The sequence below is a fragment of the Vicia villosa genome, linkage group LG6 (assembly GCF_029867415.1).
Source record: "Vicia villosa cultivar HV-30 ecotype Madison, WI linkage group LG6, Vvil1.0, whole genome shotgun sequence".
Classification (NCBI taxonomy): Eukaryota; Viridiplantae; Streptophyta; class Magnoliopsida; order Fabales; family Fabaceae; genus Vicia; species Vicia villosa.
The window spans coordinates 165,004,485-165,022,554 of record NC_081185.1 but is presented as its reverse complement, the minus strand read 5'-3'; the positions used below and the strand labels follow the sequence as shown (position 1 = coordinate 165,022,554).

Genomic DNA, 18,070 nt, shown 5'->3' with positions numbered 1-18,070 from the left:
TTCAGCTACCAAATAATCATAGCTACTAAAAATATAAAGTTTCTAATTCCATGAGTTGCTAAAGATTCGACTTCACTCTTAATTTTGAGATTATTATCTTGTTCAGTTAGTTGAAATAGTTCACTCTTAATTTTGGGATCAATAATATAAAATATTTTCTATATCATTATTATAATTTTAGTGTCTCAATTAAACTCTGTAGTTGCTAAAATTATGGATAAGTTAATTAATATTATTTTAGAGGAATTAATTGATTTTATTTTTTTATATTTTATTTATGAGAAATTACATTCTTTTATTAATTTTGACTTTGTAGTGCCCTTATAATTTTTTTAACCAGTATTTTTTTTAAAAAAATTTCTAGCAAGTATTTTTGTAATAGAAAATTCTCTTTTAATATATGTAGGAGTAAGAAAAATACATTTGGTGCCCCTAAAATTCTGGGGCCCTGGGCTCCCGCCCCACGAGCCCGTGCTCAGGGCCACCCCTGTATTTACCTAGCTAATATATCATCATAAAAGATATCTTTATTAATAAAAAATTAATTATTTAAAACACTTTCAAAATTTTAGTATAACAAATTTTTCAACTACTTTTATATCCGATTTTTCTTAAAATACTTCAAATTTTGAGTAATTTATTTAAAAAATATTATTTTTCATTTTTTTTTGACTACTAACTTTTGAAAACCTTTTCCAAATCTAAATACTATCGCTTTTCATAAGAAAAGAAAAAAAATACTTTATTATCTTACGTAAACTTCCAACCACTTCATCAAAACCTCGTACAATCGCATAAATAATATATTATAAGTAATATATATAATAGTTTTAATATATTTATATATTTGTTAAAATTAACGAATCATTTTAAAATGATTCGTTAATAATATATTTACGTATTACGATACAAGTCAACGTTTATATTATATAAACGTTGTACACGTGAGAGAATAGAAGCTATATGCGCACGCATAACAAATATCACAAATATTCACGTTTCCTAGCATCTTATCTCGTGTCAGTATGTATAGTTACAAGTAATTACTATATTAACTGCAAACAACCGAATGGAGACAAAAGCAAAAATATATAATTAATCAAGTATTAAATTGATTTCTTGACCAGATTCACGATAAGAGTAAATTAAATTAAGCTAAGGATAAACTTATGCATAAATTTTTGTGCCCATTGTTACCTTTTTCCTTTTATCACCTCACTCATTCGGTGGTGAAATGAATTTTTTTTTAATTATTTTTGACTAATTTTTCCAGTTAGATAGATTTATATAAAGGTTACCAGATCTCATGAGCAGTGACTCATTGTAACAACATCTGCATAAATTTCTCCGAGTTTTGGTTTTTGGTCATATAGAATAAGTTTCTGTTCACAGCGAGCATAAAGCGGAATTTTCAAGCAATTTACCTACTTTTTCTTTCTTTCTCACATGGAACATGTTTCACAATTTTTTTTAATTTAATTTAATTTAATGTTCATAAATTGTTGAATTCTGCTTCCCTAACAACAACTCTGTCACTCACCAGTTACTTTTATTAAGGTAATTCACAAACCGGATCTATGTTTATGTTCTGTTTTTCTTTTATGTATCTTAATCTCAATTTAATGATGTTTCTTTCATGAGTTCTTGTCGGTTATTGTGTTTTACTTTCAATTCTTCTGAACCAGTTTCAATTAAGGTTTTTTTTTTATGCAGGAAAAAAATGGAGTTTGGTGAGACAGAGAAAAGGAAGGTTAATTCAGAGGTTCCATGGATACCCACCACACCTTTTAAGCCCATTGCACAAAGACCAGAGCAGATCTGCAATACTGGAGAGAGAAATCAACTGAATTCTCATTTCAATGGGGAATTTGTATCTTTGGAATCCTCAGGAGGTGGAGATGTTAACAACAGGTCAGAGTTTGTGGAATCTGTGGCTGGAACATCAAACATTGGTCATGACAATGCGAGAACTCGGGTGCAGGTGTCGTTCGACGATGTTCCTGGTCCGAGTAATAGTAGTTTTGCTGAGCTTTTGGCTCAGGCAGGGGCGCCTTCAGCTTATGCTAATTCAAGATATAGTTTTTTGGAGAATCAGTTCGTTTCTGGTGTGTGGAACTCACAGTTCGAACAGAGCTATGCATTACTTGGCAATCACAATCTGTATCAGCAACAGCAACAGCTTTATAACAATTTTATTCAAGACAATTACCAAGATCCTCGAGGTAATGGCATTAAATTTTGGTTTTGGTTCCTGGATTTAGGTTTAGATTCCCAGAGTTTTGACAGTTGATTATTTTGAACTGTTACTGTCAAAGTTCTGCACCTTCACTCGCCTTTTGGAGTGAAATCCTAAATCCAATTTCAGTTGCTACGTGGCATGGTGTAAATGTCAGAGTTAAACAATGCCACGTAGCAACTACAATTGGTTTAAAAAAACTGAACCACACATCAAAGTAAAAAAAACTGAACCAGACATCAAAGTAATGAGATTTCCAGGTCATGGTTGAACCGCGTGAACCGAGATAAAAGTTGAACCACAAAATAATTAAACCATAGACCCTGCCAATTCATGGATCACGGTTCAACCAGTTTAGTAGTCTTGTTCGGTTTGATTTTTAAAACAATACTTAACTGTATGTTTGGTGGGGCGTTGGATTTGATGCAAATTTGGTTTTGGAGAAGCTATGTGTAGCTTTTGCGTGAAAAGTCCCAAATAATTACCAAAATGCCACGTGCTTTTGCCATTCAAAAACGTTGTATCAAACATATACTAAGTGTATTATATTTTCCTGCAGCCAGTTTTCTTTTTTACATGATTATACTTTCAAATTTCCAGATTTTGATTTATCTTGAAACCATGATTATAATATGTGATTGATGTGATACCATGTGGTTCTAACTCTTGGCATTTACATGATTTCCTGCAACAGGCACATCATACATGGGTTACTATGGCCAGACCAATTCTCAGGTTGCCCTGCCTCCAGAAAATGTCGTCACAGCAAAAGACAAGCAAGTTGTGGAGACACAGATTTGTATGGAACAAGTGGATCAAAGGGAAGATGAGGATAATGCCTCAGCCACAATGTGCAACAATTCACAAAACAAACTGTATGATCCTGCTGCTGTTGTAGACTTGACTGCTATTCCTACACCGTGCAAGGAGGATAATAACCCCAATAAGGAAATACACCATGTTATTGATCTTAATGAAATACCCCAAACAAAACCGAAAAGAAGAAAGCACCGTCCCAAGGTCATAAAAGAAGGAAAACCGAAAAAACCCAGGAAGCCACCCACTCCGAAGCCTGATCAATCAAAAGAAAACTCGACTCAAAAGAGGAAGTATGTGAGAAAGAAAGATTTAAACACAACTCCAGCAGAAGTGCCAGGGGAATGCAATGAACAATTAATAGCTGAGTCTGCCAAAAAGACGTGTAGAAGGTCCTTATACTTTGAGATACCAGAACAACCTAGAGATGGAAACTTTGCATGCAGAGAAGAAAATGCAACTATGCAGTTTGGTGGTGAAACCGGCGTAGAGGTCCAGAAAACACAAGCTCTAAATAATTACATGTCATCACGAGAAGACGCACAAGCCTCCACCAGTAACGGAAGATTTTCGAGTAACGCGTCACAAGAAGTAGGTTCCCAGAGAAAACCATCTGGTGCCATTAAGCAGGCAGACAACGGCAGCGTTAACCTAATTGGGGCGCAATATAATTTATTGCAGGCATACCAGTCAAGGTATTGGGTTCAATTTCCAAATGTTCAGAAGAAAAGGAGAAGTGAAAAGGTGAAATTTTCTAACACAGCAAATACATCTTCCATGACTGCTACAAAAGATGTTCAAATCACAACATGCTCTGAAGAGAATGCCAGATCATATCAAGATGCATCAACTTCTAATGGCTGGACTTCTGCTTCTGCTTCTGAATATGAAACAGCGAAACTCCTAACCATGCTCAGAGCTGCAGAAAGTGCTACCTGTGATAAATCGCAATCGCTCGAGTACAATTTATTTTCAGGACAGAGCAGACCAACCAAAAAAAGATCAAGAGTCACTAGCAGAGCTCATGATTACACTTCACTGGCCATAGTCAGAAACTGTGATGCCAAACTTAATAATATTGCAAACCAAAGCAGTTCTGGTAGAAAAACATTTGAGGATGCCCAAAGACCACAAACAGGCATTGATGCTCTAGTCGCGGAGATGCGTGCATCACTCACAAAAAAGAAACGGAGTAAAAAGAGAAGTGTTTCTATCAATTCCACATATTCTAGCAGAGATGAAATGCAACAGCATCTTCCCTCGCATAGCTCGTTAGGTATTTTCAACTGAAACTTTGATTTTCTATAGTTAATAATATTATGATTGTTTCAAAACAAACATTTCTACCATACAGTTTGTCCTAATTGAGACACTGATTGATGCAGGTGTTGCTCGTGGAGAAAGCTGGAAAAGCATATATACTGTGGACACATTAACACAGCAGTTTAGCCAGCTAAGCATATATAGAGAAGCTAGAGAGCTTGTACTGTATGGCCAGAACGCACTTGTCTCTTACAAGCAGAAAACTTTAAAACGCAAAGGCCGGCGGGTTCAGGAATATGGCACCATGATTCCCTACGAAGGCGTGTTTGATCCCATCAAGAAACAACGTCCACGACCTAAAGTTGATCTTGATGAAGAAACTAATAAAGTGTGGAAGCTTCTGATGTTGGATATAAACAGTCATGGAGTTGATGGAACAGATGAAGACAAGGCCAAATGGTGGGAAAATGAACGAAATGTTTTCCGAGGACGAGCAGAGTCATTTATTGCACGGATGCATCTTGTACAAGGTATGAGTGATATACTTTCAAGAATAACATGTATCACTTTTATTATCTCACATTTCACCCATTTATCATTGGTTATCAAATACAAAATATTTATCAGTACTAATTTATAGAAAAAGATACCAAATACAAAATAATCACAAATTATCCTTAATGTGCATATCAATTCTGCCTCATTTGGTCACATGGTTAGCATATTAACAAAAATAGTGTGTATTCAACAGGAGACAGACGCTTTTCGCGATGGAAAGGATCAGTGGTGGATTCAGTAGTTGGAGTTTTCCTCACTCAAAATGTATCAGACCATCTTTCCAGGTATAAATTATTCAAGCTCAATTAACGAGAATGAAACATGCAATCAAAATACATGAGTCACCGCTTACTTTTTCTTCTGTTTGACAGTTCTGCATTCATGTCCCTTGCTGCTCGATTTCCGATAAAGCCAAGCAGCAAGTGCGATACATGCCATGATGAAAGTGCAAGCATGATAGTCAACTCACCAGAGGTGCAGATTGTGGAACCAGAAGAAAATGCAAAGCTGGAAGAAATATTGAATCAATCTGTTCATGAATTGAGTTCTATGACAAAAGACATCATTGAACATTCTGAAGAAAGAGAAACTGTTGACAGCAACAGCATTGATTCCTGTGGAACTACTGGCAGCTTAAAAGATGAATCAAATTGTAAGATGTCGGAACCAGCTCAAAGAAATATTAGCGAACATAGTACAGTGGAATTTGTTAGTCCTGTGACTGGGGAAGGGCGAGAAAATTCATGTAATGGGGGTGTTAGGAAAGAGTTAAATGCTTTATTTTCATCCCATTGCTCCATTGTTACATCTCAATTGTCTGGAGATTTTTCCATTGATCAAAATCCTGGGAAGATAGGATCAGTCTCAGACAGCAACGCAGAAGTAGAAGATCGGCTAAGCACAGCCGAATACAATGTTTCCAACAGGACTTCTTTCAGTAATCTTTTAGGATTGGCAAGTTCGACGCAGTTGCATGAAGTTAACAGTCAGAGAAACAATCTAACTGAGAATTCGAGAGATTCATATGGTCAGCCTGTAGCGACGCATGTCAACTTGGAGGAGAACTTGGAAAAATCAAATGCTACTCAAAGCTATTTAGAAGCAATCACGACACAGGGTAATGACTATAATTTGAAAATGACCCCCAACTCTGGAGTTCTTGAAGTCAACTGCTATAATCCCATCAATGTCGATGCCTCGTCAAGTGGCTCCTCAAAGAATAAAAATGAAGATAACATAAACTTGAGTTCTCCAGCAGAGTCTCACAGCATGCTATCCGAGGCCCATCTTCAGCAGCTTAGTGATCACAAGCAGCACGAGGCTTTCCATATTTCTGGACAAAGTCAAGATCTTACGCCGAAATCAAAGGAATCAGATTCTTGTGACCACAGCTATGCCATTACGAATGAAAACAGTAAGTTAGATTCTGCTCCTGTAAAATCAAAAGGCAAGAAAGATAAAAAGGATAGCTTCAATTGGGATAGTTTAAGAGTACAGGCGCTAGCTACAGCAGGGGAAAGAGAAAAGACAGAAAGCACCAAGGACTCTTTGGACTGGGATGCCGTGAGGCGTGCAAACGTCAATGAAATTGCTGATGCAATTAAAGAACGGGGCATGAACAACATGCTTGCTGAACGTATTCAGGTAGAATCTAATATCCATGAAATATTATTTATCTATATTTTGCTGGAAACAGAAAACCTTTCAACATTGCTTATGTCAACTAATATATTATGCAGAGTTTCCTGAATCTACTTGTTGATAAACACGGGGGTATAGATCTCGAGTGGTTGAGAGATGTCCCACCTGACCAAGCAAAGTAAGTCTGGAGATTAATTGTACTTCTTTATTCAAACTGTACTTCCCATGCATATCATGTTAGCTTGTCGTGATTATTTAATTGGTGAAACCAACATTTTGAGTTCTTACGAACACAAATATTTGGCCGATGCATATTCATCTAGTTAGACCTAATAGGCTACTAAACCCAAGCAGGAAAAAAATGCAGAATGCTAATTCAATTTATATATGCAGAGAATTCTTGCTCAGCATAAGGGGATTGGGATTGAAAAGTGTGGAGTGCGTGCGACTATTAACACTGCACCATCTTGCTTTCCCGGTAAGCTGAAAATAAAAATGCAAAATTACATTAGTATGGAATATATTTGAACAGTTATTGTTGTGCAATAGGTGGACACAAATGTTGGGCGTATTGCAGTACGCTTGGGATGGGTACCTCTCCAGCCACTGCCAGAATCATTACAGTTGCATCTTCTAGAATTGTGAGTGCTATAAAAATAGATCATGTAAGGCAGTCAATCAATTAGAAAAAAGCTAACAATATCGGCTTATACAGGTACCCAGTGTTGGAATCCATACAAAAGTATCTCTGGCCTCGGCTGTGCAAGCTTGATCAAAGAACATTGTAAGACTTCTTTTCAGCTTACAAGCTTTTTTTCCTTCCAGTGGCCCAAACATAACTTTTAAACAATACCATACAGTCATGCATTGCCACATTGTTCAAAGAGTTTGATTATGGTAACAGCTTAGTCATGTGGCATTACATGATTGCATGATAGGGTTTACAAGTTTTCCGTTAATAGTAGATCTATAATCAAACTCGTTATCTATTGATTTTTCTTTTTTCATGTTTTATTTAAGGTACGAGCTGCATTACCAGCTGATTACGTTTGGAAAGGTAAACTAAGTTTTCTCATACATCAGAAAATAGACATATTTTACTAAAACCTAGTTTAAACTTTAAACTAAAACCAATGCATGCAGGTCTTCTGTACAAAAAGCAAACCAAATTGTAATGCATGTCCAATGAGAGGGGAATGCAGACACTTTGCAAGTGCTTTTGCAAGGTATTTCTCTGAAAAGATTTTTTGCACACATCATGCTTACACTAAACCATGAGGAAAAAATAACCATTCCATTACTTGATTTTACATACATTAGAAGTACTGCAGATATTTCTCAGAAGAATAGAAAACTTAGGAGATGATTTTATGAAGTTCATATGTCCCTTACTAGATTACTGTTGTGTTTTATACATGATTCTAATTGCATTATCCTTGCCACAACAGTGAACATTGGAAACAAAGTTTTAACAGATGAAGATTATGTCAATGCAACTTTGAAAATTCAATAATCTGCATTTATTCCAAGTATATATCAGTATATAAATGAACGTATGTTAAATGCAGTGCAAGGCTTGCCCTCCCAGGACCGGAGCAGAAGAATTTAGTTATTGCAACTGGTAACAATGCAACTGATCAGAACCCATCAGTAAACATCAATCATTCGCCATTGCCTCTCCCAGAACCGGAGCAGAAGGATATAGATATGACATCTGGAAACAATTCAACTGATCAGAACCCATCAGTAATCATCAATCATTTGCCCTTGCCTCTCCCAGAACAGGTGCAGAAGAATATAGATATGACAACTGGAAACAATACAACTGATCAGAACCCATCAGTAATCATCGATCAGTTGCCTTTGCCTCTCCCAGAACCGGGTCAGAAGAATATAGATATGACAGCTGGAAACAATACAACTGATCAGAACCCATCAGTAATCATCAACCAGCTGCCCTTGTCTCTCTCTGAAAACACAGGCCAAGCAGAAGAACTTCTACAAACAGTTGCGATCAGGCAACATGAAACAAACTCTGAAATCAACATCTGCCAACCAATTATTGAAGAGCCAGCATCTCCAGAGCCAGAATGCTCCCATGTTTCTGATAATGATATAGAGGATGCTTTCTATGAGGATCCCGATGAAATTCCGACCATCAAACTAGACCTAGAAGAGTTCACTGTGAATTTACAAAATTACATGCAAACAAACATGGAACTTCAAGAAGGTGAAATGTCAAAGGCCTTGGTTGCTCTAAATCAAGAAGCTGCTTACATTCCTACACCGAAGCTGAAGAACGTGAGCCGGTTGCGCACAGAGCATTCTGTGTAAGTAAAAAAACCTAACTCATCTCCAACTAGATAATCGGAATGCTCAATTCTAAAGTTGAAAAGTAGTAGTCTAACTTATGAAATGTGGGGCACCGAAAGTAACAGATACTACAAAGGCAGTAAAAAGTAATACATGATTGGCATTACATAACTTCGAATCAGACAAAGATAGAGGTTACACCCCGAGGAAATAGATAATAATTTTATCCAACATAAGATCCAATATTTGGCATGAAGTTCTAGTAGGCATCATATACATTATCTTATACTAGTCATAAGTTCGGACAATTTATAATGATATTTGTTTACCTTCCTGCAGTTATGAACTCCCAGATTCACATTGTCTTCTGGAAGGGGTTAGTAAACACTAGATCTATTACTTAAAGTTGTCATTATTCTATATGCCAAACTTGTATTAATATGTTATTTAATACAGTGGGAAGTGCGGGAACCTGATGATCCAGGCAAATACCTTCTAGCTATATGGACCCCAGGTAGGTCAGAAATAATTTGTCTACAATACCCCCTATCTAGATATGAGTATAGATTGGTTGTAAAGCTATTGTCAATATCATACGGCATAATAAACTGGGAAGTTTTACGATATAGTTTAGTTTCTTTGGTGTTTTCTGATTTATTTGCCAAATGCTTAAAAAAATGTACATCAGGCGAGACAGCAAATTCCATAGAGCCACCGGAAAGAAAGTGCAGCGCTCAGGGCTGTGGCCAGCTCTGTAATGAGGAGGAATGTTTTTCATGCAACAGCTTCCGGGAAGCAAGTTCGCAGATGGTTCGAGGGACAATCCTGGTCTGAACGCTTAACCATGCAATGCTCATTAATTGTTATACATTATAGTGGAAAACTAAAGGGAGGGGTGGGTGAGTGGGAGAGTAATTTTCATATAAATGTGAGTATTCTTACCCTGGCTTGAAATAAATTATGAATAGATACCATGTCGAACAGCAATGAGAGGGAGCTTTCCGCTAAACGGCACCTATTTTCAAGTCAATGAGGTAAAGTGTAGTGTGAAATCTCATACCAAATTTTTATTTCTCTTGAATATATTAATGTTTCTAATTCAAGAAGTTAACAAATAAATGTCTGTCATTTGAGACAGGTTTTCGCGGACCATGAATCAAGTCTTAACCCAATTAGCGTTCCCAGAAGTTGGATATGGAACCTCAATAGGAGAACAGTACACTTCGGAACCTCCATACCGAGCATATTCAAAGGTAAACTCTAAAAAGTTAAAACTATTATAGCATATCTCAAACAACTAAGTCTAATATAAGCTTTGTGTTAAGCAGGTTTATCAACACAAGAAATTCAACAGTGCTTCTGGAGAGGTGAGATACCGTTCCCTAATACTGTCTTCTATGATTGAATATCCTTATTCAAACTTACTTTTACAAGCGTAATAACCATAAACACGCTAAGGGACAAAAGAACTAAAACAAATACACTTGTTCAGATTTAACATGGTGGATCGATCCATCCTGTTAAATATGCACAATCATCTACAAGAAGAGAATCCGAACATCTAACGAACCTGTTGTTTTGCAGGCTTTGTCTGTGTCCGAGGATTTGACCGGCAAACGCGAGCACCCCGTCCTCTAAAAGCTAGACTACATTTCCCAGCAAGCAAACTAGCCAAGAACAAGGAGCAGGCCAAGAAAGACACCAAAGCAGCAAACTCACAAGGAGTGAATCTAAAATCAAATACAGAACAGCAGCCAGAATGTCTCGCCAGCATTCCCAACTTGCAGCCAAACAACGGCGGATCCTGAAAACGCATCATATTTATTCATCCTGTAACATGTGTATAATAACAGGGTCATTGCTAACCGAGTTTGAGTTTAAGCCCGCGTTATCATGCAAAGAGACTGGGCAAATTTTTCAGACCAGGACCAAGACTGTATCATCGTAATAACAAACAGGTAGGGGTAGTTTTCATGAAAAGGAATGTGTTACATAAATTCTCTTGTAATTTTAATTGTATGCACCTCATTAGACCATTAGACAAGTTCTGTTTGCACAATTAGTCCAAATTTCTTCTATGATGTAGAAATTTGTAGTACATTTTTAACCTAGCTATTTTTGTTATCATTTATGATGAAATTGAAGTTCAAAACTGAAATCGATTTGATTAAAAAGTGAAACTTGTTGGTAAAACTGCATTTGAATCAAAGCGTTCTAATACTACACTAATAGGAACAAAACGAAGGAAGAAGTGTACCTTTCAGGTTTTGGGTTCCAGCAACAAAATGCGACAAACCGTTTTGCAAAGAGAAGTGCGATATATTGTATAGTTTTCGTTTTTGCCGCCCAATCGTCATTTTCGTACTCTTTCCCTCTCTTTCGTTTTTTTGTTTTTGACTTTGTTTTTGTTGACTTGATATTTTTTTCTTCTTTGTTTACTTATTTGGTCAAAAATATATAGACACAAAACTCAATACTAAGAGGGTCCCGCACTCTTTTTTTAGGGGATTAATAGACTTGCATTTTTTAATATGTCTGCTTTGTTTTGTTTTTTGTTTGAATTTTTACTGGTGCAGATTTTTATCTATAATTTTGTAATTTAGTTTAAAAGATTTAAAGTCTGTGGATCTGCTCCGTCCCGTCTTAATTTTTATGAGGAATCAAAATTTTAAATTTGCACCTTTAAATATGTCCAATATATCCACTCTATCTCACATCGTTTTTTTCAAAACATATCATCTAAAGCCCGTTTATCAACTCTATTTTCAATTATCTAAACATTTAATTGTTGTTAATTTTCATCATAATTATATATATTTGACTTAATCTTACCCAGCAATGCTTTCCATCTAGGTTAGAAGAGGTATCCATCTAGGTCTATAAGCTTTACTTAATATGGTCTTTTAAGTAATATTTTCAGTGAGGTTAAACCTAATTAGGTCTATAAGCATGACTCACCTATTACCTTCATACATCTTATTAAGAAAAATAAATCATAATCTATTTTGATGGATCTAATATTTTTCGTCATAAACATGCATTAACAGGGGCGGGGCCACTTAGTATAGAAGGGGTGAACATGCATCCTTTCATTTTAAAAATTTGGATCTCCCTAAAAATGTATACCTATTCTTTTAATCTTTTGTTTATCCCTATTTTGAAATCGCTTAAATACCTCCAATTGTTTTTTTTTCCTAATTTCTTTGTGATAAATCGATGCAAAAGTTGTAAGAAAATAATGTTGTTTTGATATAAGTGTAATAAATTCAAAATAAGTTGTATGAATAATTTATATTTATATGCTCTTGCGAGTCTATAATTCATGAACCTCTGTCAAATAATATTTATGGATCTTCTGACATAATTTTTAGTATTTGCAAGCAATTTGTACTTGAGCGTAAAAAAATCATTATCAATGTCTATGATCTAATAATCTTCAACGAGTTTTCACTTATTCTTCAACATATCCTTCAAATGATAACTCATGTTTTTTATAAGGAGTTTAATGACTAACGCCTTCTTACAAAGATCACACGGTCCTTAAAAAAGCTTTTTATTCATTAAAGCAATTAATTTTCTCCTTCAAGAGAGAATTTCATAACTCACTTCTTAATTAAATTCACTCTATCTTTAACAATAATGAGTCTTTAACCTTTCAATAATAATACTCCAGAACGATAGTCTTAGAGATTTAGGCTTTGTTTGGATTGATGGAATCGGATGAAGCGGAGCGGAATGGAATAAAATGATATTCCGTTGTTTGGATAATTTAAAAACGGATGGAGCGGAGCGGAAAGGAGTGGTATGGATTCTATTCCATTTCATCACTTACCACCATATTCCTTCCCCTCCGATTTGGGTGGAATGAACAATTTGTCTTATTCCATCCTAAAATTTCCAAACAATGGAATGATACATTCGTTCCGCTCCGTTCCATTCCACTTCATCCCATTCCGCTCCGTTTCATTCCGCTCCATCTCATTCCGCTCCATTCCGCTCCGCTCTGTTCATTTTGTGATATCCAAACATAGCCTTAGAGGATACACCTTCATCCGATAATTTGACATAAAAAAATGCGTCTAGCTGCTACTTTGATATAAAAGGTCTAAACTTTTTTCATCTATTTGTAAAAAAGACATTTTTACTCATTTCGGATTTTTTTTTTTTTACTAGAAAACATGTTTTTAGTTTCAGTCAAAAAAACATTTTAAAACTTCTTTTTATCACATCAGGTTTATATGGTTTGAGAAATTAAAAAGCTAAGCCTTAAACCCCCAACCCCTCTTTTCAACTCCTCAATCATCACCCCTTTCAATTTGATTAGGGTTCGGCACATCTCAGTTTGATCCATTCATAAACCACCGAAAAACAAGAGATGCTGAAATTCCTATCAAGAGTGAAAATCGAGTTCAATGCACTCGATCCACGAACCGCATCATGTATGGAGTTTCTCGCTCAATGCAACTCCCGAAAGGCCAAAGAATCAAACCCTGCTTGTGAAGTTGAGGTGAAGCGCAAAAACGTGGAGCATCCGCCGCAGATCACCGTCACGTTCGTTAACGGCGTGGAAGAAGCTTTCGATGCAACGTCGACGCCGGCGCACCATATAACTAAGATGATTCTGGAGAAAGGTCAGTTCCTTGAGACCGAACAGATGTTCCGTGAAGCTGGAGAGCAGTGGCCTGTTATTATTCCTGAGGAAGAGATCTCTCAATATGCTCCCGGCACAAAAGTGAGTTTTCTTCATTTGTTGACTGGTTTATTGGTTCTGTTTAGGGTTCTAGCATGGTTTAAGAGATCTAGGGTATGTTTGATTCTGCGGTGAAGAAAATTGATTATGTAAAATTGATTATAGTTAATAGTGAGTAGTTAGTTGAAGGGAAAGTGATTTATCTTTGGGTAAATTTCTGCAAAAGTGAGTTGAACTATGAATTTCAGTATGAAAATCATGTTTAGAATCAAAAGCTACAAATTATAGCTTTAAGCATAATCAATTCTAGCGATAGAATTGCATTGCAATTTATTGTGGTACAGTGATAATTGTTTAGGTTATTGGGAGTTCTTTTGGTCTTGGTGATATCATATTTGAGGGAGGGACTTTAATGGTTGGCAATGGTTGAGAGGATTGGTTTGTTACTTTGTTTTTGGTTGAGAGTATGGATTTGTTTGTGGTAGGATAAGGGCTGTTTGAGAGATTGGAGAAAAATTGTGTTGGCTGGTAGGGAGGGAACACTAATACATCGTACTGTGGAAAATATGAGAAAAGAATCATATGAGATGTTGTTAGCAGCTTTCTTGGATTTTAAACCCAGTGGTATGATTACTGATTAGTGGTAGTGCAACCACAGTGAGTGCATTTCCTGTTTTAGAATTAGAAGTACAGCGATCCCTTCTCCTTTAAGCAAACAGATGGAATAAGGGAACAACATATGAAAATGAGTTATTTCGAGGAGCTTATAAAACAAGCTGAAAAACAATTTAGACATATCCAAAGCTGTTTTCAGAAGCTATTGCAAACTCATTCGCAAATACTTATGTCATAAGATAAGTTCAAATAAGTTCAAATAAGCTCTTCCAAATGTCCAATTAAACTCATCCCATTGTTACTTAGAGAGCATCATGTCAGCATTCCTAGGTGCCGCCAGATCTTAGTATGGTTGTATATATGTAGTCATAAGATTAATTTGGTTCAGTTTTAATTTGATTTTTGTTTTCTTTCTTTTTTTCTTGTCCTTGCGTGTGGTGCTGCTCTTTTCTGTGTTATTTTAATAATTTTTGTTTTGAAATTATTCTGAATCAATTATTGATGTATTGATCTGCTTTTTCTAGCACCCTAAGATTATTATATTATTTTTCAAATCAAAGTTAATTGATAATGTTCTCCTAGTCATGGAATTGAATGAAAATACAACTCTTTTTTAAGTCTTATATCCTGTCTGTTTTATTCTTTAACAAGATGCACCAAATGTATAACTAAACACATACTTATGTTGTATCATTTTCTAACAGATTTACCAAAGGTTAGCTTATGTTTTAAGGTTATTGTCTGTGGTAATATTGGTCAAATCCATCAAGTTTTATCAATTAAAATTTTTTCTCTCTCCTTAAATCCATTCAAAGGCAGCACACAAATTTTCCTAACTTCTGGTTGTTTTATAAGACTAAGATACACGAGAGTTTATATAAAAATATATGTTGATGCAGGAAGTTATTATACACCTCTCAGTCTTTTTAAATGGTAAAAATGTGTGTGGGAGGGGAAAACAGATTTGGTTTGTATAAAGTAATGCACATCATTGCAAACATTTTAATCATTTCCATTCATTCTTCATGGCAGCTAGTATCCCTTCACGTGAGTCTTTTTTCCCGTGGTTTTCATTATTATGTTCCTAGTTTTCATACTATAGGAGATTAGACATGAAATTCGGGCCATGGTCCAATTTTTTATTCTCATCTTCAAAATGTTTCCGTGCATGTTTGTATTTCAGTTAGAAAGATTCAAACATGACTCAAACATTGAGTTATTTCAAAGTTTAAAGTTAAAACCGAAATTCAAACTCACTCATTTCGGTGAACAAGTAGTGTTACCACCATTACGTCAAGATAACCCTAGCTTTACCCTCCTTCAAACATCATAAAAGACATTAGTTGAATGTTATTTTTCTTTTTCTCATTCTGTGATATGGATGTATTTAGTATGGCTTCTTTTAACTGCCCTTACATGCTTTCTTGCTTTCTGTTTGTGAATTAGACCTGTAGTTTAAACAGTTTTAATTAATTGTGTTTTATGATTCTCTTCTTTCAGCCTAGGAAAGCAGAGGAGAAGAAGCAGTAGCAAAATAATATTGTGTATTACCTGCTGGGAATTGTTCTGGGTTTTGTCCTATTTCTTTTTGGGCAGTGAATGTGGCATCTGTTATCTGATTATTAGTTCAAAAGTCAACTCATGAGTGACCAAACGGTCTGGTAATGAATTTGTCTTAAATTAGTTGATTCACATTATCAAAGTAATATTAATTATATTTTCCTTATTTTGTTCTATAGTAGATAGAGCTTGTCACATCACCTAGAAATGATGTCAAGGTGATAACCAATTTTTTTATTAAAAACATTTTCACTAGATTTAATACTCTTAGTCCTTAGAGCAATTATTAGCAATGAAAAATTCATTTTTGTAACAAATTGTTCGAAGTTGTTAGTCAAATATGGTGTGAGGCACATGGATGCCACAACGTATCATATAATATAGAGGTCAAGTTGAATTATCAAATAAAGAGATTAAGAGAAATCTATAAAAGGAAATGACTCCTTCAAGGAAGGAGTAGTCCAAGCACCTTGTTGATGCTTTTTGAACATATTGAACTGCATTCAAAACACCAATGAATAGAAAAGTTTCACTTGTCCATTGAATTACAATGCAAAGCTTTTTGGGCTATAAAAAAGTTGAATTTTTAACTTGCAAGCTTTGGGGAAGGCATGGCTTTTGTAACTAAATGAATTAGAAGAAAATAAATTATTATCTTATGAAAATTCTTAAGTATAAAGGAAAAAGATCTAGAATTGGAATGACAGAAGAATTAAAAAAAAGATGATTAATGGAATGACATGATGTTTTTATCTTTAACTCTATTCTCTGATAAATTTAAATTATGGTGGTCATGCCCATTTAAGTTAGAGCTGTTAATATGTGTTATCCGGCCCTAATAGGTTCTGGGCTTTTTAGGGTTGGGCCAAAAAGGCCTTGTATAATATGGACTTGATATTTACTACCCGAGCCCGACCCTAGATGGGCTTCGGGCTACCCGGCCCTAAATGGGCTTTTTTATTTAAAAAAATTAAAATAAAAACTCCATAATATTTATTATAAATAAAATTAAAAAATATGTTATTTTAAACATAATATATTTTTAAGTACTATATTATCTCTTTTAAATATTATAATGTGTTTCTAAATACAATATATGTCTAAATTGTACAAAATAATACTTGAATATTTATTATAAGAGAAAAACTAATATAATATGATGAAGAAACATTGATTATATTAATGTATAATATTTAAAAGAGAAAGATTGAGTAAAATAGAGATAAAATTTAGTGAAGTGAGAAAAATCAATATGCTATTTTGGAGTAAGATAATATAAATATTAATATATTTTTTTAAAATTTATAATTATGTGGGCCTGATGGGCTACCTACGGCCCATATGGGCTACCCACGACCCATATAGGCTACCCACTGTCCATATGGGCTAGCCCTAACGGGTAGCGGGTTTTTCAGGGCTGGGCTAAAAAGGCCCTGAAAAATATGGGCTCTAATTATAAGGTCCAAGTCCTATGATTTTTCGGGGCTGGCGGGCCGGCCAATATGGGCTAGCCCATTTTGACAGCTCTAATTTAAGCTTTTGAAGATATATCTTAATGGTGTTGTAGATCAACTGGATGAAAAGACAAGAGTTTAAAGTCAAAGAGTGAAGAAATATATTGGTTATCATTTGTCTATACTCTATAATGAAGATCATCATGAATTATGATAAACCAAAATGTTAACCAAGCGCTACTTGGAGGCAACTTGGAGTTCTAACGGTTTTTCTTCTACTTTTTTGTGTTTTTTTAGACTGGTTGTGATTTAAGGTATTCAGTAGGACAATCAATGAATTTGGTGATATGACATTAACTATGTTTTATGAATATTTTTTTTTAAGTTAAAGTTGGTCAAAAGCGCGACATTAATCATTCGTTTCATTTCCTATTTGAAAATTAATTACTCAAACAAACAAAAAGGTGAAGTATAACATGGAGATAGAATCTTCTCCATTTGCTCTCTTCATTTTTCCTCTCCATTACTATAGTTTTGGAGAAATATGTATTGCATAAAAAATAAATGTATTTATTAAGTGTCACATTATTACATTTATATTTTTAAAACTTTAGTAATGTACCAAATGGAGAAGGGAGAAAATGGAGAAGATATTGACTCTATCACAGGAAGAGGCAAGGCATGAGATATCATGAGAAAAAGACAACAGCAGTCGACAAGTGGCACCGTAGTCATGACACTGCTAAACTTGTCTTTACAATCAAAAGCACACATGTCTTCATCATCATTGGAAACTGTCATACCAAATGCAACCACTTTAATCTCAATCCCTCACATTCCGTCCAAAATTGTATTTCGAAATTTCTAAAGTTTTATGTCAACTTCCTATAAATTGTCTCCTCCATTCGCTCTTTATCTCTCTCA

At 35.1% G+C, this 18,070-nt stretch overlaps 2 protein-coding genes across 3 annotated transcripts; both read left to right on the top strand.

Moving 5' to 3' along the window:
- The first annotated feature begins 1,169 nt into the window (after positions 1 to 1,169).
- LOC131610999 (transcriptional activator DEMETER-like) lies at positions 1,170 to 10,916 on the top strand. Of its 2 annotated transcripts, none has more exons than XM_058883111.1 (20): positions 1,170 to 1,557; positions 1,714 to 2,222; positions 2,931 to 4,328; positions 4,438 to 4,845; positions 5,067 to 5,157; positions 5,245 to 6,517; positions 6,613 to 6,692; positions 6,908 to 6,992; positions 7,064 to 7,155; positions 7,230 to 7,298; positions 7,535 to 7,571; positions 7,658 to 7,740; positions 8,083 to 8,844; positions 9,167 to 9,203; positions 9,284 to 9,341; positions 9,516 to 9,655; positions 9,796 to 9,861; positions 9,966 to 10,080; positions 10,156 to 10,194; positions 10,412 to 10,916. In XM_058883111.1, exons 2-20 carry the CDS (start codon positions 1,721 to 1,723, stop codon positions 10,633 to 10,635), a joined length of 5,559 nt encoding a protein of 1,852 aa, XP_058739094.1. In that variant the 5' UTR covers positions 1,170 to 1,557; positions 1,714 to 1,720; the 3' UTR covers positions 10,636 to 10,916. The 2 variants fall into 2 exon arrangements, with proteins under 2 accessions (XP_058739094.1, XP_058739095.1); XM_058883112.1 differs by having other exon boundaries at positions 1,697 to 2,222.
- Positions 10,917 to 13,045: 2,129 nt separating this feature from the next.
- LOC131613098 (uncharacterized) lies at positions 13,046 to 15,858 on the top strand. The gene is made up of 2 exons (XM_058884812.1): positions 13,046 to 13,559; positions 15,633 to 15,858. Exons 1-2 carry the CDS (start codon positions 13,203 to 13,205, stop codon positions 15,660 to 15,662), a joined length of 387 nt encoding a protein of 128 aa, XP_058740795.1. The 5' UTR covers positions 13,046 to 13,202; the 3' UTR covers positions 15,663 to 15,858.
- Positions 15,859 to 18,070: the final 2,212 nt, after the last annotated feature.